Source organism: Hakea prostrata, chromosome 4, assembly GCF_041222555.1.
Source record: "Hakea prostrata isolate BN-2017 chromosome 4, UWA_Hpros_2, whole genome shotgun sequence".
Lineage (NCBI taxonomy): Eukaryota > Viridiplantae > Streptophyta > Magnoliopsida > Proteales > Proteaceae > Hakea > Hakea prostrata.
This window is the reverse complement of record NC_142603.1, coordinates 41,512,227-41,539,230: the sequence shown is the minus strand read 5'-3', so window position 1 is coordinate 41,539,230 and position 27,004 is coordinate 41,512,227. Positions and strand designations below refer to the sequence as shown.

Sequence of the window (27,004 nt, the reverse complement as noted above, 5' to 3'; positions counted from 1 at the left end):
GTGTGAGGGGATGGATGGAATCCATGGATCAACCCAAAAGTGGGTTATTTCTCCATTCCCAAGCTCCCTCATTACCACACTTTTTAGTATAGGCAAAGAGGAAGTGATGTTGTTCCAAAGCCTAGACCCCTTCTTTCTCCATACTCGAGGGTTGAAGGGGGAAGTTGAACGGAAATATTTATCCTTTATCACCTTTGCCCAACATGAGGAAGGCTCCGTTATCAACTTTCGAGATTGTTTAAGTAATAATGCTTGGTTTTGTATCCAAGTAGGTCTAAAACCTCCCAAATGTAAAGGTTTAAAAACATCCTCTTTCTTTATTATTGAGCCCCTAATCTTACTCCCTGTAGTTCCACACCAAAACCTAAATGCCATTGAGTCGTGTTTATCATTGACCTAAGAATTGAGAAACAACCCATCAAAAAAGAGGGAACAATAGAGAGAACAAATTTGGCCATTACTTGCCTACCTGCATACGAAAGGTAGTTCGATTTCCACCCAGACAGATACAAGACGCCACCTGATCAATAATGAAAAGAAAAATCCTTCACTCGAGATCTTGTATGAGATAGAAAAGTCCCCAAATATCTATTATTCAAGGCCATCTCAAATATACCCAAAGTTTGACACAAAGAAAGGCGATCCTGCAGGGAAACATCAAAACTAAAGAAACATCCACTTTTATCAGAGAATAGATCCAAAGCAGTCTTAATAAAAACTAAATCGTCATGAAGTGCGCGGAAAAAATAAAAACATCATCTGTGAAAAATAGGTGTGTGATTTTAGGACTTTGCCTGCCAATTTTAATACCCTAAAAGTCCCCAAATCCCAGTACACTAGGAGAATAGGTGAAGATATCTCCATGATACAGATAAACAAATAAGGCCCCTCGTGGGTTTAAAAAAATCAAAAGCCATACCCTACATTTTGATGGAAAACGATGATGAGGTAACCACTACCGCTATCAAATTAATCTAATTAATGCTTAACCCAAGCAATCTAAATACAAAAAAAAGCAATTGCATTCAACCCAATCATAAGCCTTCAACAAATCCCATTTAATGGCAACATATCCCACCTTACCTAGTTTTTCAGATTCCAGGAAATTAAAAACCTCATGAACAACAGAGATATTATCATATATTTGCCTACCTATGACAAATGCCCCTTGAAAAGGAGACACAAACTTGTTAAGCAAAGGCTTAAGATGGTGGGCCAAAAGCTTAGGCACAATTTTATAGCTAGTGTTGCACAAACTAATTGGTCGGGGACTTGATTACAGAACATGCATCTTTAGTTTTCGGTATCAAGGCAATGAGGTTTTGATTAATACTGAAAGAGAAAGAGCGTGAGTTAAAAAAAAAAAATCCAACTAGGGCAAGGACATCATTTTGAATCAACTCCCAAAATTTTTGATAAAAACATGCCTGGCATTGCTTTGAGCAAGCCTTTGTGGAATCTAGTTTAGTCCTTTTGTGGGAACCATATGGAATAGTGGCAATGATGTGGTTTGAGCAAGCCTAAAACTGCTTGGGTGCTGTGCACCATGCTGCATACGATGGAGATCAAAATTTCAATCTCGACCCTCGTTTCGTGTAAGTATTGCTCGTTTCGCAAAAGTTGCCTTCAACTACTTATGCGACAAACAAAATCTTGACTCTCATTTTGATCTCCATTGTATGCAGCAAGGTGATGCATAGCACCCAAGTTTGGTTCGAGTAGGGGTGTCAACGGTGAGGTTTTGAGCTGGGCTTAACAGTTTTTGGGCTGAAAAACACCCAGCCCAAACATGACCCATTTGCAAAATAACGGTTTTGGACCAATTGGTTTGGTTTGGGTTCACTAACAGTTTATCGTATGCAAGAAAATAGGAGTGGGCGGGGGGGGGGGGGAATAGTTGAGCATCTTGCAACAAAAGTCAGAATTCCATGCAAAGAAAAATTGCTATTGGTCAATTTCCATTAGAAAATTAAAAGTCATTCCACATTATAGAAAACCCACCGACCCTTTGGAAAAGGGACTGAGCAGAAAAAGTATTTTTCTTTCCATTTCTTGTTGTCAATGGGGATAGAACCTTCAATGGTGATCTTATGCTTCCTAAAACTCTTGAATTTGTAAACTCTCTTTGTTAAATGAAGGAAACCGTGCTCCCTTGCAACTTTCAGCATGATATAACTTTTGAAAAGGTCAAGAGAAGGCTCACGACCAAGTTTTCAATGGAAAAAAGCAAAAAGTTGTCTCCAACTATTTGGAGAAAGCTAGCTAGGGCAAAACTTATAGTGATCCATAACCTTTTGAGCCCAAGGATGGAGAGAAATTATGAATCCACCTGCCAGAGTGTCACAGTATATAGTGACTTCCTCAAGGTTGGTCTTGAAGGCATGCTCACCAAGAGCAGGGATTTGGATCCCAGAAGTAGGGATTTGAATTCGGAAGGCTAGAGGTTGGATTTGTACCATTTAGGACCATAAGAATTAGGGATCGTACTCACCAATAGAAGTATCAGTGGGGCATGTATGCAGTGAAGACTTCATCTTGAGCATATGGCACCGAAGACCAGTCAGAGTTAGAGGGAAGATTGTAAACAACATGATCGATGGAGCATGGGGGCTTCAAGAATGTTAAAGGAAGTAGGTTGAAGAACAGGTGGAATGTAGTTTGGAAGGCCATTGGTAGGTGGCTCAGAGTTATTTACTGGTGGAAGCAGGGATGAATCTTGAGAAGGGCTAGCCTCTTGAGACATGACTCCTTGAAAGAAACAACAAATGCAAGAAACAAAACAAATGCAAATATTAAAAAAAAAAAAAAAAAGTCAGGAAGCAAAGCCAGAATAAATAGAGAGGAAAAGGTTGCGATACACTGCTTGTTGTGGAGAACATATAGCCTGAGGGCCCCCCCGAGACGAACGTACACCTCCACTCGGGATAAAGAAGTCTTCTTAAGGGAAGTCCTCTTAGGAGGATTCAACAAATCCCATATCAAAAAAAAACACATACACCCTCGGGACATGTGTCTTCTGCATGCTCGGGAGGAATAGTGTTCTCCCTTGAGAAACACAGAAAACCCCCTCGGGAGGAAGCATATTCACCCCTTCAGGGAACATGCACGGAATAAGCTCAAGAGCCCATTTGGACTAAGTCCAAGAGAGACGTTGAAGAAGCGGCGGTCAAGAGAGTTAGTTACGATAACTACTCGGTAACGTTTCGAGAAATGGGGAGATGAGCTATCGGATAACGACTCTATCGGTCCGCAAAGAAGGAGTCGTAACTCCGAAGTCATCCCACTCACCCTTCAACTGACAATCTGAAACTCAAGGAAGCGCCGCCTCGAGGTATCTTCTATATAAACCTACCTCCTACATGGAGAAAGGGACAACGAGAACTCATCTGATCATTTATGCATTACGTTCTTGAGAACTCTCTCAAGAACTCTTATTGTTGCCTTGGCTGACTTGGGCGTCGGAGGCGGTTCCCCGGCCAACACTTGGCTGGACCGTTCTTGTTTTCTGTGTAGGTGCAAGCATCTTAGTTATTCAAACTTGGCTGAGGAGCTCTTAAGGTGATCATCTCAATATCCGGCCCCCGGGGAGGCTAGACGCACTTACGGCCCAAAGGTGGGTGCTTGCAGAGACGCGACGATGCTAAGCGGAGCAAAGAAAACAAAAAGATGGATTTTGCAGGTTAGAAAGAGATGGATGAAGAGGATGAACTGACAAGCATGGCAATTTTGTATCTTGGAGGGAAAGAATACAACTTTTGAAACCAACAGTGAAATTAGATGCAGCTCGATGGCTAGGGAGAAGAAGCGGAGCGAGAATAGAATTAAATGAGAGAACACGTGTAAGCGAGAAGAATTACCAATGAAGGAGGAAGATCAAGTTCTTTAGAGTTCGAGATATCATATGCTTAGAAGTTTGTGGCCACAATGTTGGTTGTTCATGAAGCTCAGAAAACCTAATTTAAGGGTAATTAGACAAAATTAAATATGATCAAGTATAACCCAAATATCTAAAATAACCATTATTTTTTAAACTTATGTAAGTAATGGCATTGTTTACAAAATTAACTCTTGTAATTAAACCTGAATCTTTGTGCAGTCTTGGTACGTAATGCCACAGCAAACCTGTCATTACCAACTGAACTTACCTATAAAATGGAAAGGAGAAGCATTTGAAGGCCCAACCCTAAGTGTTTCCATTGTGACTTGGATTATACAAAGACCAGTAATAGAGATGCCATAAAAGTAGTAGTCATTTGCTTTCAGCAGGAGATTACAAGGGCACTAGTCATTGCACAAAACAAGTTCAGTAATAAACAACCTTACTGTACAGTTCTAAGGGTATCAATCAGCTGGTTCGGCCTAGTTTTTATCCAGCTGAATCAGTTCCATGTGGACCAGAATGGGTTACTTTGAAACCAAACAAATAAAAAAAGGTTCAGTTTCCATTTCAATTTGGATGGTAATCCATGTTTGTGTGGTTTCTATCTGCTTTGATTTAGTCCGATTTCAGATGGTTTCACCATACAGCAATCCAACATCAACTCAATTATGCATGGTTTGGTTCAATTTAGGTTTTTGGTTGGTTTGATCTGGTTCACTTGTTTAATACTAGGGTTCAGACCCATCATAGTTTGTTAAACTTTTCTTAGTTGATGATGTATAAGCTAAGGCATTTGGTATATGAAGAAGACACCAAAATACAAATATGTCCATCTTTCCAACTCACCAGAATCCATTGGTTGTGCACAAACACACTTTGGGTCCTTCAGATCTCTTCAAATAAAAAAATGGTTTAATTCTGACAAAAAACATTTGTCCATTCAAATTAATAAAAGGTGGCAAAAATTTCCTTTCTAGGTTTGGAAGGAGAACAAGTATTCTATATGGGTGATAAATATTACCTAACAAGTATAATGATGAAATCCTAATTCAAAAAATAGTTTTCTTTTCTTAATTGATTGGGTTGGATGAAAATCCATATTTTTATAAGTAATCAGCCAAGTTAAACAAAAGCTTATGAAGGTGCAGGTACAAAATGATTGTTGAAGATTGAATAGTCATATCACATGTCTCTGTGTGTCCGGAGACAAGACCACATTTGAAAAATGGATTTTTTCCGGGTCACTACTATCTATGTTTTTTGTTTTTTTTTTTTTCCCCCCCCCGGGGGGATGATCCCCCACTTCTAAATAGGCACTATCTTTCTTCAACCAATTAAATTATAGATCTCATCTCACTTACAAAACTAGACTCAAAAGTTCAAGAAACTAGTCTTATTAATAATTCTAAAACCTAAAATGAAAATTTATGAACATGTAAATCACCTATAAGCATGAGTTCTTTAATGTATTGAACCTTTGATCTACCTAATCTAGTTGTTTAGCATCAATTGTGTTTGGCAAGACTTCCTGATAGTTTCCCACACAATTTTAGCCTGAGGCCAAGCCATCATAGCAACCTCAACTTTTTTTTTTTGTTGAGGTGGTAAGGTCTTTCTGCCCCTTCATTTACCCCCTCAATTCTGCTTATGAAGAACCTTTCAACACTGGATTCGCCTTTTTTTCTTTTTCCCACACCTCAGAGGTACTTAATTGTTAAAATTTTATTTTAAGTGTTCGTGGTGAGCCAATGGCTGATGTGGTTTCAACTGGACTATGCACCAGTCATTTGGTGTTTATAGCATGAATGGCAATGCGACAAAATATTCAACCAAGTTTTCCCTGCATGTTAAGGTAAACAACACTGTTGAGTTGTTAAGAGTATGATTGGGTGAAAATTCATTTTTCAAGAGTTTGCAAAAGCCCTCCTATTGTTGCATTAAGAAAAGTCAAATAACAAAACAAACAACTTAATCTTATCATAATTAAATGAGCCAGCTACATACATCCTTGTGCTCTAGCTATTCAAAAGTCATACTTGATACAAGGCTTATGCGATGCATGTGCTTCCACACTTGTCCAAAGGTTTTTCTTACATACTAGACTCTTTTAATTCCTTCAATTTGAATCAGATAACTCCAAACTGAAGCATCAAAGGTTCTCCATTGAACATTGACCATGCCACCTTACTATATATGATATTTTTCTCAATGATAAAGTAGTAAGAGAGCATTCCCAAGATAAAATAGCTGCAAAATAAAAAGTTTCAGTGATCATCTGAACATAATTGAATATTCTTGCATTTATCATTAAAATCACTAAGCACTGATCATTTTTGAGTTTGGAGCTTGTATATCCACTGTTTCTTGTATATTCATAGGTTAATATGCCTACTAATATTCTTATAGACCACTTTCAAGTCAATTTAATAATGAGTGGCACTAGTGACACTACTAGGTGAGAAAACATAATTAAGAATGGTTTCAAGAGTTCAATGCGACTTACCTGCCAAATGAACATGTAAAGAGAGAATGCTGCTGAGTTGTTTGTAATATCAACAGATCTAGAACGAAAATATAGAGCTAAAGCAAGTAAACAATGTCCTGTTGCCTATATACAACAAAACATCACATTGGATTACAAAGGACTTGAATGCATGCGTCTTAAAACACACAAGTTATAAGTGGATCACAAACACATTGCATTACATAGGGGAAAGTTACTTACCATGGCAAACTTGCTAAATAAAGTAGAAGCAGAAAAAGCTCCTACTATTATAGCAATTACATATTCTACTAAAAGAATATTGATACCAACAAAAAATGCCTGTTCAAAAGAATGGGAAACATGTTAGGTTGATATTTTGTCATCATACTTACTATAAGGGGAAAACTTACTTTCCCAGAACAAACATAGGCAAAATAATAACATGGAAAAAAATATGAAAACAATAAATGATTGAATTTCTTTTTTTTCTTTCTTCTTTTTTTCTTTCTCCTTTTTTTCTTAATAAATATTAATTGATACAGTTATTTACACTTGATATTTTTATCTAGTCATTACATATAACCAACCTTTAATATAAAATAAATAAATTAGAAAACAAAAAATTTCTCTGAGAAAATAACAATAGAGAACATTATTCAACATTATGTCTTTCCATTTTCAAAGACAACAAATTGGAGCTATAATTACTAGATGGAATCATGGAAGTAAAGATGACACATCCAATGGTCTCCGTTTTCAGATATCCAGAACTGATCTTCGATGATATCCTTGTTAAATTCACGCATAATTAATGCAGATACAAATGTTTGGTCGTAATCTCTTCTTTCCAAAATAAGATTACACTTTTCATTTTTTTTTCAGAAAACCAAAGTGGGCATGTCAGGCAGATGTATGATCTGGCTCCTAATTTTTACCAAATGTGATACCAACTGGGGGAGAATTAGAGTTGCAAAGGTAGAGGAATTAGGGAAGAATTGGAGAAGGTGGTAGATGAGATTGAGAAAGATTGGGAATTAACTTTCTTGTCTCTCATTCACATCTATCTCTGTTACATTTACAGAAAATAGTTGATGCAGAAATCAAGAAAAAAATGGTTACTTCAGATCTGATTCTCTTCTAACAACTTTGATCTTCTTCAGTGGGTGTAATCCTTCAGGAAAGCAGGAAGCTTACTGTTGCGTTTGGATCGAAATGGCTGGCCAGGTATGCTATTTTGGACAGCTGGGAATCTCTGACGTGTATCAAAATGGCAATCCTAACTGAGCAAATTCAAACTTTTAAATGGGAATAGAGCACCATGTATTCAATATGGTGCCCCTAAATAGTATTGTCCACCATGTACTGCTCCTTTCTTTTTGTACTTCTTACGTCTAGAATCTTTGAAAATTAGTGTCGGTTAACCATGTTTGACAAACCAAAGACTTGGTGCAAATTCAATCACAACTAAGGAAGAGTTGGTGTACCTCTAATTGAAATTTGGTGCAGCAATGGGTTTTTTTTTCTTCTTTCTTTTCTTACGGTAGACATTATGCCCAATCTGTGCTCAGAATTGAATTCCAGGAGATCCCACACTTTGCTTCATAAGCCTTGCTTGAGGGTGCACAAATGACTAACATCTAAAGTTCAAGGCAAGTCTTGAAGAACGAGGTTATGGCTGCAGACGGAGATGGGTTTTCCAACTTCTAACAAAACTCTGAGATTTGCAAACCTTGAGTAGAAGTTGAATGGTGCGCGTCTAGAGGGTTTCAGTTATTATACTTTGATCAGAAGTGTTTAGCATCCCCATTTAACACGTCACAAACCAAATTTCATTAATTTGTTTTCATTCATTGCTGGTCTGCTTTGTCATAAACCAAATTCAATTACTTTCTTTTCATTCCTCGCTGGTCCTGCCAGTGGTTATTGATTATTGACCTTCAAGAAGCCATTCTAGATTCTAGATCCCTTACAAGCGTCCACAAGGCCCCTCCATGGTATTCTTCAGACCTACAACCCCGTCCACCTTTCCTATTTTATTCCCATTTCCTTGAAAAATTTTGGACCCCTAAAACCCCCAAAACAAGTTCCAATTTAACCCTCTAATCAAAAAGCAAACTTGGAGGACATCCCTACATTATTAACATGTTCCTTTAGAGTCATATTTTGTTTCTTTTTGAGGCTATAAATAAAGCCTGCAACCTTCAGAGTCATGTGTGATATCAATACTCCAATGTGAAGGGGAGTGTTGTGAGAGGGAAAAATCCTTCCCAATCTAACACTAGATCGAGAGGTTTCCTAATCAGAGTAGGACTCTTCTTAAAACTCCTATTTTAATCATGTTTTTGTTTTCTTATCTTTCCTATTTTATTTTCCATTCAGATTTGTGTTCTCTTCCTACTCTGAGTTGGTTTTTACCTAAGTCTGTAACTATAACTTCCCCATTGCAACTACGAACAAAGCAACATTCTCAGAGCAATAATCTCTTAATCTACAACATAACCATATGGACATTAATTATGCAAAAAGGTTCTACAGATGAGTATGATTGGAAAGCAAGCAGGATTTTCCACTTACTTTTTCTCTTCCATGGTCAGTGCTGAAAGTTTGTATACCATTAACTTTATCTCCTTCTGTATCTGGTATATCCTGTCAAATGCCACAAAATGACAATGAATAAAGAATAAAAATTCTTTATAATTACTCTCCTATGTTAATAATCAATAAAATGGATTCAACCATATGCTATGGTTTAATTTTTATGTATGAAAAGTTAAAATGACAAGGCACAATAAAATCAATAACTAAATCCCTTAAATAAATTTCTTACTTATTCATTATATAATAGTGACTTACCTTGAATATAAAGATAGCAATAGAGTGTACGCATGTTAGGACAGTTGCAAGTAACACTGGCTTTGTAATTACAACCGGCCTTCCAAGTAAGTATCTCTGCAGATTTGTAAATAATTATCATTATAGTTACTCCACCATGAACATGAAAATTTTAGAATAATTGACAGTGGCTAAAAATGTACCTGAGAATGTATGAAGCTCGGGATATAAATAGAGAACATGTCTATAAACATAAGGCAGACTGCTGCAAGTAGGGGATTTTTTTTCCATCTGAGAAAAGGAAGCTACTTACAGAAAAAGAAAGATAATAAGTTAGATAAATAAGCATGAAATATTTATTTTTCAAATAAATGAGTCAGGATATATATATATATATATATATATATATATATATACACACACACACATATATAAATAAATCAGGACATTAATCTTCCTCATCCCTCATAATCAACTTGAAAAATCCTGATGCAATTATGTGCAACTTTACAGGGATATTTATGTATATTAATTGTTATATATTTATTTATTTTATCTTGTTGAGGCCAGACATGTTAGTAGCAGCGAGGTAGAATCTAAATTAGACAGCTCAAAATCAATTTGAAGTTTGCGTGTAAAACATTAATTCTCTCCTCTCTCTCTCTCTCTCTCTCTCTCTCTCTCTCTCTCTATTAGACCCTAGGACCCCTAATTCGAACCTTTCATTTTGGAAAAATTCAAGGGTTTTCTAGACTGATGCATTGTCTGGACCCTAAATGTATTTATTTTATTTTTCTAATTAGCATTTGCAAGTTATTTATGTTCTACTTGGTTTGAGTCTAATGTAGAAGATGCAATTTCTCTTCTAGTCAGGTCTTCTATTCTAATTGGTTTTCCAACTTAGTCCTTTTTTATTTCTTTATTTGAGGCTATAAATAAAGCCTTCAAGCTTTGTAATCATTATGTTGAAATTGATAATAAATTAACATCCTGGCTTTTGGAGCCAGGTGGTTGTGTGCTTTCTTCTTCAACTCAAGCATTAGTTCTTCAACCTCCAGCAGCATTTACGCAGCCATTCTCCAACCTCCCCCTCATCCCCCTTCCTTAGCCCATCTGTAGGCCCCCTCTCTCATCCCAGCAATAGCAGCCCACCCCCTCCCCTTGAAACTTCATCAACCTCACCCTTAGCCCCTCCTTTCACACTAGTAGGATCACACCCCTCCCTAGCCCTAGTCCCACTCCTAGCCTGGTGCCCCTTCGAAATTTTGAGGAAGGTGAACTTCTGATACAGGAGGTACAGCATCAGGCACATCTCCAACTGGTATTATTGCTTTACTATCATCTTGTAATATGTAGAAGCACATTCTTCACCTGTCATGACCTTTTCATCAAAGTCTTGAATCAACTCTTTAATCTTCCTCTGTCTTAAGCCTGTTATTCTTACCAATCCCTCCTCTAAACCAAAATTCTAGGGGTTTTTCTAATTGGGTCCTTCAGATTCCTTTGGTGGAGGTAGGCCTTGGTTTCTTTCTTGACTTGGTCCTTCAAATCTGAAACCACCAAGTGATGTGTTCTTGGGATCCTTTGTTTACTCCCAATTTCACCGATCCTCTTATAGATTCAGCAATCAATTTTTTAGAATACCCTGACGTTGGGGGTTTTGTGTTCTGGGTTAGGTTTTTTTTTGAATTTAGGGTATTTCTCTCCCTATAGATCATCATTGTCCACCGGTCTCCCTTTTTCGATCCTCTGGTGGCATTGCATCCCCACCCCTCCTAATGTCTGGGCCCTGGGGTGTTTCAGTCATCACTTTGCCCCCCTCCCCCCCCTCTACCCCCCCCCTTAACCTCTTCTCTAAATTTGTGATTTTACCTGATATTACACGCTGTATGTTCACTTGGTTTGAGTCTAATGTAGAAGATGCAATTTCTCTTCCAGTTCACGTGAACCTTTGGTATAACATTCAGGGAGAGTCTGGAATCAAAATAGTCTTCCTCATAGTAGTTCTCAACTCCTCATCCTTCTCTCTAGTTGACTGTTAACCATCCATGGTGCAGACTACCATTGATTCATAGCTCTGGCTACTGCTGATTCCTCTAGTTTTGATACCAATTGATATAAACCAAAATTCTAGGGTTTACCTTGTAAGGATGTTACCCTAGATGTAAGTTTACTCCAAGATCCTCTTTAATAGAATCAGCAATCAATTAGGCTTTTAGAATACCCGACGGTTGAAGGAAATGGGTTGGTTGAAGAGTTCTAGGGTTAGGTTTGGTTGGGGTATTTGGAATTTAGGGGTATGAGTTTCGTATTTTGGTGGTAGTTTTTACTGTTCATGTGAACAGTATTATGCTATTGTTTCGATTATATTTTCTATTTCTAATGTGGGAATCTTGTTACATAAGTTTTGGGAGTTTTTAGAAAGCATAGTTTCTATTTTGGTGATAGTTTCTATTTTCAGAACTTTCTATTTTAGGAGTCAAGAAGTTACTAAAGCAGTAATATTTTGTTTCCTTCTTCTAAAGGACAGTTACTTGTCTCTCAAGTTGTATTAGATTCATTAGAAGCTATAAATAAAAGTGCTCTGTGATTCTAGACTTTTTAGCTAAGAATCACAGGTCTTTTCTACTGGTTCTTCATCTGTCTTTTCTTCTTCTTCTTCTCTCTTTTCTCTGTTCAAGTTCAATTGCTATTTTGACTGTTTAAAGTTTGTTTTCTAAAATGGCATCAGAGCTTTTTTGAATTAAAATAGTGTTGTTCTCAATATTCTCTTCTGAAATTCTTTTTTTTTCTTCTGTTTCCTTGGTGTGCAGCCACCTAATGCTGTATATTATGGACTATTAGATCAGATATTCGTGTGAACTGATCTTCTCTACCTATTACCTTACTCTTACACGTTCTAGAACTTGTATACCTTTGTTACCTCTTTTTTTTTTCTCCTATTCTATCCTAAGGTTGCAGAATTTTTTTTGTGTTCTTTCTACTTCAAGTTTTGGAAAACTGATTTGAGTGATATCTACCTCAGTTTAATGTCTTCACTTACACGTGACTCAATCATGAGTACGGCTGAATCAAAAGGATCTCAAAGAGATCATGTAAACGTTCAAATTACATCTATCAAGCTCAAAGGTAGTTCTAATTACTTTTGTGGTCACAAGCGGTTTGGGTGTACATACTTGCAAAAGGTAAGCTTAAGTTCATTGAGGATGAACCTCCTGCTGAGACTGACAAATCTTATTTTTTTTGGATCCAAGATGATGCAATCATCAAAATTTGGATGTGGAATAGTATGGAACCTGATATTGCAGCGAATGTTATGTTCCATAAGACTGCAAAGGGAATATGGGATGATTTGCAAGAGATTTATTCCCAAGCTAAAAATATGACTCAAATTTTTAGTATTTATGAAAAACTATTTCAATTTCAGCAAGTTGACAAGTCTCTGTAGGATTATTACAACTCCTTTAAAGGCATGATGGAGGAGTTGAATGTCTTTCAACCTCTCACCACTGATATAAAAAAGCTTAAGGCCCAACGGAATGAATTTTTTGTGTCTAAGTTTCTTGCAGGATTGAACCCTGAACTGAAATCTGTCAAAGGACATCTTCTTGCTAGTGAGCATGTCCCTAATCTTAGTGAAGCATATTCTAGACTTCAACGTATTGCCTTGCCTGAAGGGAGTTCTCCAAAAAAAAAAGTTATAAAGGAGAAAATTCAGCCTTCACTACCTCTTATGGAAGGGGACGTGGTCGTGGTTCAGGGGGAGTTAGTAGGTCTTCTAGAGGTCGTGGTGTTCAACTGTCTGATAAGACATCTCGACTTGTACTCATTGCGGTAAAACAAGGCACTTAGTGGAAGCTTGTTGGGCCAAACATGGAAAACCAGAGTGGGCCAAACACCTTGCCAATCATGCCGTTTCTCATGGTGGTACTGATACTGTAGCAAACAACGATAGTGGTTCTGGATCTTCTTTAGGGGACTTGTCTAAGACTCTAAGAGATGATGTAAGTCAAATCCTTTGCCGATTGCAAAATATTGAAACTGACGCTTCCACATCCACTAGTACTTCTGCTGCCACACTTTCTCATGCAGGTAACATAGCACTTCTCACTTCTACTCCCACCCCTTGGATCATCGATTCAGGGGGCCTCTTCCCATATGATCGTAAGTCATCACTTTTTAGCTCTTTTTCTAAATCTACCACTAAAAATTTTGTTGTCATAGCTAATGGGACTTCCACACCTATTCTAGGCTCTGGAAGTGTTTCTCCTACACCTTCTCTTACTTTATCATCCGTACTTCATGTTGCTAACTTTCCTTTTAACTTATTATCTGTTAGTCAATTAACTAAAGCACTAAACTGCTTTGTGACTTTTACTCCCATTTATTGTGTTTTCCAGGACTTTCACATAAGGAAGACGATTGGTGGAGGGTGTGAAAGGAACGGACTCTACTATCTGGACTATGCTACCCCTATTGCGGCTCTTTCTGATGATTGTGTAGATGCTCTCCAGTGGCACTATTGTTTAGGCTGTCTGTCTTTACCTAGATTAAAAATTTTATTTCCTTTTTTTAAATCAGTGTCTAGATTAAATTGTGAAGCGTGTGAGTTAGGGAAGCATCATCGTGCCACCTATCCTCCACGCTCTATCTCTCGTAGTGAGTCCTTATTTTCTCTTGTTCATTCTGATATTTAGGGCCCTTGTAGAATTACTAATAGGCATGGTTTTCGATATTTTGTTACTTTTGTGGACAATTTCTCCCGTCTTACATGGTTGTATCTTTTAAACGATCGGACAGAGTTCTTAACTACATTTAAAAGTTTTATTCATGAAATTCGGACTCAATTTTCTCTTCCTATTAAAATTTTTCGGTCTAATAATGCTTTAAAATACGTGCAACATGATATATCTAATTTGTGTGATTCTCTTGGAATGATTCATCAAACCAGTTGTTCATTCACTCCCCAACAAAATGGAGTGGCTGAACGCAAAAATCGTCACCTTTTAGAGGTTGCACGCGCTATTTTGATTCAATGAATGTTCCAAAGAGTTACTGGTGTGATGCAATTTTGACTGCTGGTCATTTAATTAACTGTATGCCTATGCCTTTGCTTTCTGAAAAATCTCCTTTTTCAATTGTTTTTCCCAATAGAGAACCGTTTTCAGTTCCACCCAAAATTTTTGGTTGTGTGTTTTGTTCACATACCACATCCTTTGGATAAACTTTCCCCCCGTTCTATTAAGTGTATTTTTCTTGGGTACTCACGCACTCAAAAAGGTTTTCGCTGTTATGATCTGGTTCTTCGCAAACAATTTACAAGTGCGAATGTGACCTTTTTTGAAGACACTCCTTATTATCTAAGTCAATCGTGTGCATTTGAAAACTGTGTTTTGGATGATACTCCTCCTATTCCCTCTTTAGTTCCTTCCACTAGAAATGTTCCTCTACAGGTTTATCGCGAAGACATAAGTTGCCAGAACATATTGTGGATAGTAGAGTTCCTCCTACAAATATTAGCGGCTCTCCTTTAGTGGAGCCCCAAGCCCCCCCTGCGCCCCTACGGATGTTCCTTCTTCATCCTCTCCACCGTCGGATTCTTCTAGTGGAGATCCCACTCTGCCTTCGGATGACTTACCAATTGCTTTAAGGAAAGATACCGACTGCACTTCCTCAACATTGTTTACCGTTTCCAATTTGTTTCACCCCTCTCCCCCGCTTCGTTGCCGCTTGTCGTCCCGTCTTCCCCCATCATCCGGCTCTTAATTCCGTGGGCCGCTGGATGTGGTGGTGCTTCTTCTCTCATGGTCTTTGTCCTCCTCCGGGGGTGTGGTCCGCTGGGTGTTCTATGCCTTCGTGGCGGTGGGCAAGGCCCGCTTGGTGGCTAAGGGCTATACACAAACATATGGTGTAGATTATTTTGAGACTTTTTCTCTTGTGGCAAGACTTAATTATGTCCGTGTCTTGATATCTTTGGCTGTGAATTATGATTGGACTCTTTTTCAGCTTGACATAAAAAATGCATTCTTATATGGTGATCTTCATGAAGAAGTTTACATGGAGCAACCTCCAAGGTATGTTGCTCAGGGGGAGGATAGTGTTCGTGTTTGCAGGCTTCATAAAGCGATTTATAGACTCAAACAGTCTCCACGGGCTTGGTTTGAGAAAATTAGCAAGACTGTGGAGTCTTTTGGTTTGTACAGTGTTATGCTAATCACTCTATGTTTGTTAGATGGCAGGGTGATTGTGTTGTTATTATGGCAATTTATGTTGATGATATTGTCCTTTGAGACAATGATGTTGATGCAATCCATACAGTTAAGGCACACTTACAAAAATCTTTCCAAACCAAAGATTTAGGTGATCTACAATATTTATTGGGGATTAAAGTGATCCGCAGTAAAAAAGGAGTAAGTATGTCACAAAGAAAGTATGTGTTAGATCTTTTGACTGAGACTAGCATGCTTGCTTCTAAACCTAGCGACATTCCCATGGATCCTCAGTTGAAGTTAGAACGTGATGATGGTGACTTGTTAGATGATGTCCACCGTTACAGGAGTCTTATTGGGAAACTTATTTATCTTACTCTTACTTGTCCTGATATTTCTTATTATGTTGGTGTGTTGAGTCAGTTTATGCAGTCTCCTAGGAAGGCTCATTGGGATGCAACGATGAGGGTGCTTCGGTACCTCAAGAGTGCTCCCGAAAAAAGGCTCATCTATCGACCAAATCGGAGTATGGACTCGGTTGCCTTTTCTGATGAAGATTGGACTGGATCCGTCATTGATCGCCGGTCAACCACAGGTTATTGTACTTTTCTTGGTGGAAATCTTGTGACTTGGAAGAGTAAGAAACAATCCACCATTGCTCGATCTAGTGCTAAAGCTGAGTATAGGGCTATGGCCCACACCGCTGCTGAATTGATGTGGCTTCGTTCATTGTTAGAGGAAATAGGATTTCCAGTTTCTGCCCCTATGAAAATGTTTTTTGATAATCAAGCAGCCACTTACATTGCTAGTAATCCAGTATTCCATGAGAGAACGAAGCATATAGAGGTAGATTGTCATTTTGTGCATGATGCAGTGAAGAAGAAGCTTAAAGCAACTCCTTTTGTGAGCTCTATTGACCAACTAGCTGATTTGTTCACCAAAGCTCTATTCAGACCAAGTTTTCAGTCTATTTGTTGCAAGCTGGGCATGGGAGATTTGTATGCTCTAGCTTGAGGGGAAGTGTTGAAGTATACGTAAATTTGTGATTTTACTGTTCACGTTACTGTTCACGTGAACAATATTATGCTATTGTTTTGATTATATTTTCTATTTCTAATGTGGGAATCTTGCTACATAAGTTTTGGGAGTTTTTAGAAAGGATAGTTTCTATTTTGGTGGTAGTTTCTATTTTCAAAACTTTCTATTTTAGGAGTCAGGAAGTTACTAAAGCTGTAATATTTTGTTTCCTTCTTCTAGAGGACAATTACTTGTCTCTCAAGTTGTATTAGATTCCTTAGAAGCTATAAATAAAAGTGCTCTGTGATTCTAGACTTTTTAGCTAAGAATCACAGGTCTTTTCTACTGGTTCTTCATCTCTCTTCTCTTCTTCTTCTTCTCTCTTTTCTCTGTTCAAGTTCAACTGCTATTTTGCTTGTTTAAAGCTTGTTTTCTAATAGGGTTCCTTTGTGAGATAAGGGTTGTGAAGACAATATTTCCTAAAGGAAAGGTTAGGTTATGTTTTATTGTCGAAAGATATGAAAATCCAACCCATGGGAGAAATGGGATAAATTTCTTGAGATGGACGCTTTGGTTTATAGGTGTTAGAATAGGCCGAAACTTGGAGGGAATCTAGGTTTTAATATAGGAAGATGATTCCCCAAGTTTGGTGGGGTTTCGATGGCTAAATTGAAAGATATTAAGGTTATTGTTTTTAGGGTCTTAGGAAGTACGAAAATTCAATAAATTAATTATATGTTGATAATCAAAAGCAAACCTTATTTGTATTTAAACACCGCATTTCTTGGTGTCATATTAGTACTAATGTGTGCAAATAAAAACCCTAAAAAGATGTCAAAGTCCTTCTAATTCAATGCAAATGTTGTATGCTTCACAAGAACAAATTTGAAACTAACTGTCATACTGATAAAAAAAAAAAAAAAAAAAAAAAAGAAAAAAAAACACTACACTGTTACATGTTAACAAAATTAAACTAATAAATTTGTTAGAGAGGAATGATAGAAATAGATCCTTTTCTATTTTTATAGATTTTCAAGAATTTTGATTTCCTGAGTCCTATTTGTTGGTTGAGTTCTACTAGGAGTTCAACTTTTTTAGAGTTTTGGTTCATATAATTTTCTATTTCTTGTTACCTAAGTAAAGGTATTTATGTAATAGTTTTCTTTCCACTTTATTATAAATAGATGGCTTGAGATCACACTGATCAATCTAAGGCATTCTACCAAAGTCATGTTTCTCAACATGGTATCAAAGCCTAAGTTTGATCGGGGAAGAAAAACAAGAGACGAAAAATCAGGGGTCTCTCTCTCTCTCTCCCTCTCGATTCTTTGTCTTTCATTATTGCTACCACTAAACCACCTGCAACCTAACCACCATTGTAGACCTGAAACCAGACTTGAAATCACCATTGCATCAATTCTTCATCTTCCATTACTGTTGCCGCTACACCACCAGTAACCTAACACCATCACAGACCTGAAACCAGATCTGAGACCACCATCACACCTGCACCTCTACCCATTCCAGCCCTTAACGACTCATCGTAGACCTGAAACCACCATCTCACCTGCACCTATACCCATTCCAGCCCTTAATGACTCACTTGCAACTCATCACTGCACTTGCAACCCATCATTTTGCACTCTCAAACCATCATTTTGCCTCTCAAACCACCTACAACCCATTGCTGTACCAGCAACTCATTTCTATGCTAGCTACCACAACCCATCCCCATGTACTCCATTCATCTTCTTCTTTTGCCTTGCACTAGTTCTGTTAGTTCTCCTTTAAACCAAAACCAGTGACACTAATTTTCCCAAAAAAAAATAAAATTTTGAGGTCCCTTCTGTGAATTCACATACACTCAGGGGTCTATTTGTGAATTCACATATATCCAGAGGTCTGTTTGTGATTTACCATATATACAGGGACCTACTTGTGATTTGCCATATATATAGGGGTCTATTTGTGATTTCTCATAAATCTAGGAGTCTATTTGTGATTGTTCATATATCTAGGGGTCTATTTTTGATTTCCTATATATTTAGGGGTCCCTTTTGTTTAAAAAAAACAGAAAAAAAAGGAGATGTTGTCCTATCCCCATGAATCCCTAGATGTATTTGGATGGTCAAGCTATTTAGCTGTCTAAAAAAGGGTGAAGACTGAAGAACAACAACAAGTTTTCTGCAAATATGGCAACCACCAATGGTACTACTACTTCCATTGGTTCCAAACATTATCCTACTCTTCCTCCTCTTTCGGTAAGATTTGATAGAACAAATTATTTGATTTGATCTCGATCTGCATAGTTAATTTTCGCTAGAAAATGACTTATTGGACACATTACAAGCACTACTATCAAGCCTACCACCGCATATGTTTCTCAAGATAAATGGATCTTGAATGACTCTCTTATTATGTCAGTCCTTTTAAATTCCATGCATCCAAATATTACCAGTGGATACTTATTACTTGATATTGTAGCCCAGATCTGGAAGGCTACTACATAAACAAATGGACAGTTAGGGAATGATGCACATGTTTATGAGCTACGGAAGAAGCTTCATGAGACTACCCAAAAAGAACTAATTATAGCCCAATATTATGTTGAATTGCGATTTCTTTGGCAGGAGTTGAATCACCCCACTTATCCAGATGATGTGAGTACTTATCAGAAGCATGTTGATAAGATTCAGGTCTATGACTTCTTACCTGGTTTGAATGTGGAGTATAATTAGATCAAGGTACAAGTATTAAGTCATTGTCCCTTTCTTACACTAAAACACTCTTATGACCTTGTTCAATTTTTGAGGAAAGCCGTTAATTAGCCATGCTTCATGCTCCTATTGTGGAGAAATCAACCCGATAGTCTATTAGCACAAAATTTGATTCCACCAACGAAATTGTCAAGTGTGAGCACTGTCACAAACCATATCATACCAAGGCCAACTATTGGAAGCTTTATGGGAAGCCTACTGATTTTGAGCAGAAAAGGGCACACAGAAGTGGAAAACAAAAGGCTAATCTTTCTGAGATTGTTCCACCAACACCCTCAGCAGACATTGGTTTTTCATAAGAGGAATTAGCTACTCTATGACGTTTTTTGTAGTCTACTATTGCCGATGCAGCCTCTACTACTGCTTCATCCACTATCCATACTCCTACCTTGCTACTTCAGGTAAAACTTTTACAAGCTTCCATGTTTCTTCAGTTCTACTCCTTAGATCATTGATACATGAGCCACAAATCATATTACAGGTTCATCCTCTCTTTTCTTACATTATTCTCCCACTTCTAGGAAATATAAAGTTTGAATTGTGGACTGCTCTTATTCTTCCATTGCTAAGAAATGGACCATTCAGCATTCTCTATCACTGTTTTTGTCCAAAGTTTTAGTGCTCTTTCCACTCTATTATAAATAGAGGGCTTGAGATCACACTGATCAATCCATTCTACCAAAGTTGTGTTTCTCAACACTATTTGTCCGAGGCAACTAGTGGGATTTAAGTAAAGCATGTCAAAGAACCATGTTTCATACCAGTAGGAGCATTCACTTATATTTGGCTTCATCATATTTGGTGGATATACTATTTGGAATGTCTGGAATTGTTGAATTTAGGGGAAAATGATGGGAAACATTTTTTTCGAAGACACACCTCAAATATACATGCGATGCACTAGAACTTCCATGAAATTTTTAGATATATGTCATTTATTCATGGTTTGAGGTGTGGTTCTCCACATACTTTGTCTTAGATCTAATTACTTGCAGCCCCTAGCCCATAAAGAAACTAATAAATTTCTAAAACAGATATTGCATCATTGGGTCATTTCAATTCTTTTAGAATATTAATTTAAAAAGAAAAAAATGTTCTCTTTGTTTCCTTCTATTTTGGGGGAAAATCCGTTTCCTACTTTCTTTAGTTTCTTACCGCACTTTCTTATTCTTTTTTGGCAATGTTTAGGCCTTTTTCTCTTGTACTATAATACAGAAATTGGAAAATAATAATAATAATAATAAAATAAAATAAAAAGAGGAAAGGAAATGGTTTCAAAGAACTTACATTAACGGAATACACAGTTCCAAATACGAAAGTTATGAGTAACCCACACAAAAGTGCTGGAGAGTGAGCCGAGAATCCGATACAAAAGCTCTGTGAAACAAATATTTAAAAGAAAAACAATGACAACTTTTAGTGGTTAATGGAAAGCTTTAGTGATACTCATGAAACATAAAAACAATTAGAAGGTAGGGAAACATACAATGATCTATAGAGCAATTTAATTAACCCCAATACCTTTGTTATAATCCATATGTCTTCTACACAATCCCAAAGGAAGAACAGAGGAAAATTGGTAGGGATATCAATTAATAGTAGCACTACTAATTTGTATTTAAAAAAAAAAAAACTAAATTGCAAGTTGAATCAAGTGAAAAGCAACTAAAACTCACAAACCTTATAAGTATTAGAGAAGAAAAGATGCAAACAACTACTGTTTTGATAATAAGTAATAGAAGAAATAGGAATAGTACAAAACATGACTTACTAGGGTCACTGTATGCTGTTCAAATACCAACAAAACAACCTTAAAAGATGTTAAATATCCCTACTAGAAACTCCTGAACAGGGGCAGAAGCCACAGAACGGTAAATCTTAGATATCAGTCTCAAGCCAACAAACTGGCTGGCTACAGCAACCAGAATTTCTCTATTCTATCAAACCAAAGTTTGCATTATTCTACCAAAAATTATTCAAATGTGGCTAATTGGAACTTGAAACTACCAAGTTGGTAAATCTAGTTTTTCTCTTCAGATCCTCATTGTCCATGCTTTATTTCAACATAAAGATCAGATCTGATTAACATTAGAACTTTACTAACCTTTACAGAAAAATTCACTTACTGTTACCCTTTCTCCTTACTGTTTGGATGAGGCAATACATCCCACTTGTTCAGTACAACACGGACAACCAGATAGGCCCATCAAGCAGCCATTGGAAAAATAGATCAAATTTCAAAATCCCAGAAATCAAGGTTGTATTGTCATGAGAAGTGGAAAACATAAACATGTAAAAAGCACCTTCAATTACCTACTTAACATCATCAATGCAACCTTTAGAAGGATGAGCCGTAGAGCTTTTGGGTGAACAAAGCTTTATAATATTATTTTGTCCCTCCCTTTAGAATCTCCATTAATGATATTTTAAGATTTAGTTAATTCACCTTTTTCATTACGTATGAAAGTATTTTTCTCTTAGGAGCGGACCTTGCTGCAATGGTTGGTGGACTATAGTTGTAGCCTGAGATCAAGGCATTGAAACAGCCTCTCAGCAAAAATTACTGGAGCAAGGTTGCGTAGAAAAACTGTGCCCCAAGCTCTGCTTGTGCGGAAGCCTTTGACACCAGTTCGCCCTTTATGAAAGTATTTTTCTCTCAACTCTTGAGAGTGCTTTTTACCCCCTCAATACTGAGTCAAAGTTTTATACATGCATTTAAGACAAGTGGATATAATATTTTATACCAGTAAGGCAGTTGCACAAGTAATCGCCCAACCAGTTTCAGTTGAATAAGCTCCAGAAGCCAGTGGAAAATGTTGTTTGTTAATCTGAAGACATAGGAAAAATACTAAGAAGCAAGTGATGAAAATAGAGATTAAAGCAATCATGTTAACCATAACTATAAAGTCCTTAAACTAAAAGAAAAGACAGATTCTATCGTTAAATTACTTGCATACAACAACAAGCCTCATCCCAACTAAATGGGGTCGTCCATTAAACTACTTGAATGTAACCAAAAACCAGACTCAGACATACCTTGTCAATTTCTACATCATACAAGTGGTTTATGCCACTAACATACGTCTTCATCAACATCGCTGCAACTGCAGCCTGAAACAAAATAATATCAGTAACATACCAATGTAAAAGATATATTAAAGTTTCCCAACCATGAATATTACCTGTAGTGGACCCAGAAAATTTCGTGAAGAACTTACAATTTAGTGACCATTTCCAACATTAATGCTTACCTGGAATACTCCCATAAAAAATTTGGGAGAAAGATCAGCAATAGCTTCTACTGGAAAAAGAGATGCTGCTATTATCCCCACAATCTGATTATTAAAAAAAAACACGTAGACACATATTTGATGCTCTGAGAATAATTTCACTTTGTGAAAAAATGTCAACTTGTTAAATTTAGAGGGTAATAAGAAAACTTACACTACCAAAAGAAGCATAAGGGCGAGTGAACTGTATAAAAGTATCCACCCCCTTTGAAAGGCGAGTCTGGTGAGTATTACCATCTTCATTGTACTGCAGCTGTTCCACACTCTGTTGATCATCAGCTAAGGCTGGAAGTCCTGGACAATAATGTTGAAAGCTTTGTTTGACATGGAATTCATTTTAAAAATTATTTGAATTATGAAACTTGAAACTGGCACCGAAAAATATGCAGTTTTTTAACCCAGATTGTGCTTGAACTAATTTTGGTGAAGCCAACATTTTACAAAAGAAAACCATTTAACAGTATGCGCTAAAGTTGTCTACCACTTTAATAACAAGGCTGGGAAAATAATTGAGTGCTATTATTTTGTTAAGTTTACTGAATTGTACAGCTCAGTGACGAATGCTGTCAACTTGTTCGAGGGCTTTTGGTCTTGGGAAATGATAATGCCAGCAAAACTGGAGAAGAGAAAATAAAATTTCATTCCTTAGACACAACAATGACCTACAACAACTACCCAAAAACTTCATTATACAGAAACCCTTTAGCCACCAGAACCAACCCCTAAATATTGGCTAACTGGATTACTCTACTAAATCCTTAGTTGATTAGAGGAGCAAAAACAAAATTAAACTTGGCAAACAACACAAAATTGGAAGCCCCCTCCCCTTTCTCCTGCATCATTGGACTATTGGAGTATCGCAATACACGGAAAGAATATTGAATAGTCTAATGGGATCAGGGATCTAACTACCTTACCCTTTTATACCAAGTGATTGTGTCCTTAATTTGTGTGGGAGAAGGGATCTAACTACCTTACTCTTTTATGCAAAGTGACAGTGTCCCTGGTTTAGTAGAACAAGAAACACACTCTGTCACTTAACTAGGGTATTTCCCAACTATCCAATTGTAAGAATATCAAAGGACCAGTCCACATGGGACAAAACAGATCAGACAGATGAATACCTACATCCTAATTTAACTGAGATTTTTCCTTTATATGGACAGTAGGCTACTGTGTTCCTCTGTGATGATTTGACCATTAGAAGTAGGAAGTATTGTGTTAGAAATTGTTCAGCTTTCCTTAGTTTGCCATATTAAGTGTGTCAAGAATGATATAACAAAAATTCAGGCAGAAAATGGATACAGCATCTGAAAACTAAGCTAATGCTCAGCAAATAGAGTTGAATGTCCATGAACAACAATGCTGACACAGTCTTTAGTGAATAATTCTTCTAGCATAAGTAACACAATATGAAGAACATCAAATAAAAAATAATAATAATAATTGTTGAAGTATATACACTTGGGATATTTACTGTTCATGACACTATTCACGTGAACAGTAAAAACATATGTTTTTACTGTTCACAGTACTGTTCATGTGAACAGTAAAATCTGTTTTTTAATGGTACCTTATTCTATATCTACTCAAGATGTGCTGATGGATATTATTTGTGAAGATCTTTGTCCTCAACTTATGGCATTCTACAATGATATCATTACATGTCTTTACCTATATTGTCATTTACCTAACTACTTGGTCCGTAGTAACCCATACTACCTTACCTACTTGGTCCGCAGTAACCCATATTGTCTTTTACCTTACAAAAAACAGATTTTATTGTTCACATGAACAGTACCGTGAACAGTAAAAACAGATTTTTACTGTTCACGTGAATAGTGTAGTGAACAATAAATATCCCAAGTTTATATACTTCAACAATAATAATAAAAAAATTAGCCCTATGCATCAGTGGTCCATCTGGACACTCCCTTAACAGCAAGAGCTTCTTTCGCATTTCCAGTTTCCTGCACAAGGGAACAAGGAAGCAAAGCATCTTTTCCCTAACTTGACATGTTTTTCCAGTAGAAACCGAAACCTCTATAACAAAGCAGAAAAGTGAATGGGAGTCACTAACAAACTATCACACAAAGATTTATGTGGTTCAGCAAGACCGCTTATATCCACAGTGAGATGAGATCTGCTTCATTATGAATGGAGAAGGGCTTAACTGCCGCTTATCCAAGCATCACTCTCAGATTATAGAGCAATCACTCACTAAAACTCATAGCACCATTCTATAGTAACAGTTAATTGAAATAGTCATTACCAAAGCAATTCTTCATGAGGGACTCCCAACCAAAACCTCCAAATGGACCAGTCAGTTCATTAAGGCCCGAAAAACAACGATAACATGCAAGGTGGGTTAATTCCTTCATGCCCCAAAGCCTTTCAGAATCAGTCATCAAATGCAAGTGATGGAATATAAGACACTATATCCGACATTTCCCGCTGATAGGAAACTAGACTATCAACGAATTTAGTTGTTATGGGCCTATTTTCAAACTGTTGTCACTAGTTAAGATATAGGGGTCAAGTGAGTTGTCCACTGGTGCAAACATTGTAATTATATATTTTGAGGGATATTTGTTTGACTTTTATGGTCTTAGGATGAAAATATATGTGGATGACATACTTACTATACCATAAAGTAGGGAAAAGACAAGCATCCATCAAAGAAAGGGTTTGTTCTCCACCAATCCAGGAAACCTGATCCTTTAGATTGATTTATTCCTAATGGCATCAACCAACTAGGTTCAATCTTTAGGTCTAGTAAATGCCCATTTATCATAATTGCAATTCTACAAGTATGCAATTAATCAAGAATTCGTTATCCTATTAACAAAGAGAAGCCGTAAATTGTAACCTTCTTTTAGTTATCTACTGTCTTACTCCAAAAAGTTCTTTAAGTCATCGGTGAAAATGTTTTCAAAATAATTGGACATAGTGATTTACATTTACAACAACAACAACAACAAGCCTTCTCTTAACTAAATGGAGTCAACTACATGGATTCCTTCCAATAAACACTATCAAGGCCATACTACATATGAGGCAAAACCTATGCGTATGTATTCTCATCACTTCTCTTAAGGTTAGATTAGGTTTGCCCTAGTTCTTCTAATTTCTTCAATCTAGATTAAATCACTTCTCCATATAGAAGTATTTAAGGGCCTCCATTGAAGATGCTCATGCCACCTCAATCGACTTTCTTGGAGCTTGTCATTTATCGAAAAGTGACTTACTGTTTTGTTATCCTCAAAAGTTGTCAATATCCTACATTTCAGTTTTGACTTCTCTAAGGCATCCATCAGCTTGGTTTCCTTGGTTTCAGTTTATCAACTTGATTCATAATCTGATCACATTGTAATGGATCCAAACTGATTATATGTTTTAGCCCGAGGGAAGAAAAAGCTGATCATATGGGTTAGATTGTTGTCAAACCAAAAACATCCCATGCTCAATTGGATTGTAATCAGTTTCAGAAACCTGGCCAAAGTATAATACTGCAAAAATAGTCATTAATTATGGCCATTCATTGCATCAAACTTACTCATTAATAGCGAAGAGTGAGTAAATGAGTTACCCTTTCGTTGCCCTTGTGGACGACATAGTTGCAGATAATGCTTCCGATTTGGGGAATGCCACCCATGCAAACCCAATCTTGCCGTTGGCATAGGCCGCAAAGTGCCAATTCTCGAAACCAATCTTCTCTTCAACTGATGATTAAACGAAAACCCGAAAGCAGAAACGCAAGATGGCTTCTCCACCAAAGAAGAACCCAACAATTCCTTTGCAAACGCCATGAATTGGCAATGTAGGAGATCCTATTTCCCTGTTTCAGTTTTATCACCTTTAAGATTTGAGCTTCTTAGTAGGGAAGAGGAACATAGAGAAGTACATATCAGGAGAAAAACGTGGATGTTTTTTTATAGAAGAAATGATGTCGGCAATATAAGAAGATAAGATAATTGACGAATTCGCCGAGGTCCAACTACTCATTTCTGTTGTTTTTGGCATCAATTAAGATAACATAAAAAAGAGGGGCGCCTCACATGTCGGCGTTGTCCAAGGGAGCTGCTGCACACCAAACGAGAAAGATGAAGTGCCGTACGCACTACGCAGTCGGGATTCAGTCCCTTGGTGATCTCTAACTCCATTATCTCTACGCTCTTGCCAGTAGCAGCAGAGGACCAAAGTTGAAACCTAGTTGAGGTAAGATGTGGTTTGATTCTCCGTTTTCTTGTAGTTCTTCTAATGGAAGAAGAGCTGATGGAGAAGAAGAGAGAGCATGTAAAGAAATAAAGAGAAACAAAAAGAAAAAGAGAGAAGAAGCGGGAATGGAGAAGAAAATTTGAGGGGGAATAAAATAACAACGGAAGGGTTTGTCTGAGTTTGACATCTCACCATGAAATGGGGGACCGGATAGAGATCTTGATGGGCTTTATTTTTGTCTTATATTTCAATTTTTTATGTTTCTTTGTTTGAACTTAGAATTTAATTCTTTGGAA

General features: G+C 37.1%; 1 protein-coding gene across 2 annotated transcripts; it reads right to left on the bottom strand.

Moving 5' to 3' along the window:
* Window positions 1–5,990: 5,990 nt before the first annotated feature.
* LOC149018910 (putative homogentisate phytyltransferase 1, chloroplastic) lies at window positions 5,991–26,729 on the bottom strand. 2 transcript variants are annotated; one of them, XM_089154448.1, is made up of 13 exons: window positions 26,549–26,729; window positions 26,080–26,328; window positions 22,645–22,784; window positions 22,452–22,535; window positions 22,237–22,311; window positions 21,945–22,028; window positions 20,488–20,577; window positions 9,401–9,502; window positions 9,219–9,314; window positions 8,940–9,011; window positions 6,606–6,704; window positions 6,384–6,488; window positions 5,991–6,127 (listed from the first exon to the last, which is right to left on the bottom strand). In XM_089154448.1, exons 2-13 carry the CDS (start codon window positions 26,297–26,299, stop codon window positions 6,086–6,088), a joined length of 1,209 nt encoding a protein of 402 aa, XP_089010574.1. In that variant the 5' UTR covers window positions 26,300–26,328; window positions 26,549–26,729; the 3' UTR covers window positions 5,991–6,085. The 2 variants fall into 2 exon arrangements, with proteins under 2 accessions (XP_089010574.1, XP_089010576.1); XM_089154450.1 differs by lacking the exon at window positions 26,549–26,729 and having other exon boundaries at window positions 26,080–26,352.
* Between the last annotated feature and the right edge of the window lie 275 nt (window positions 26,730–27,004).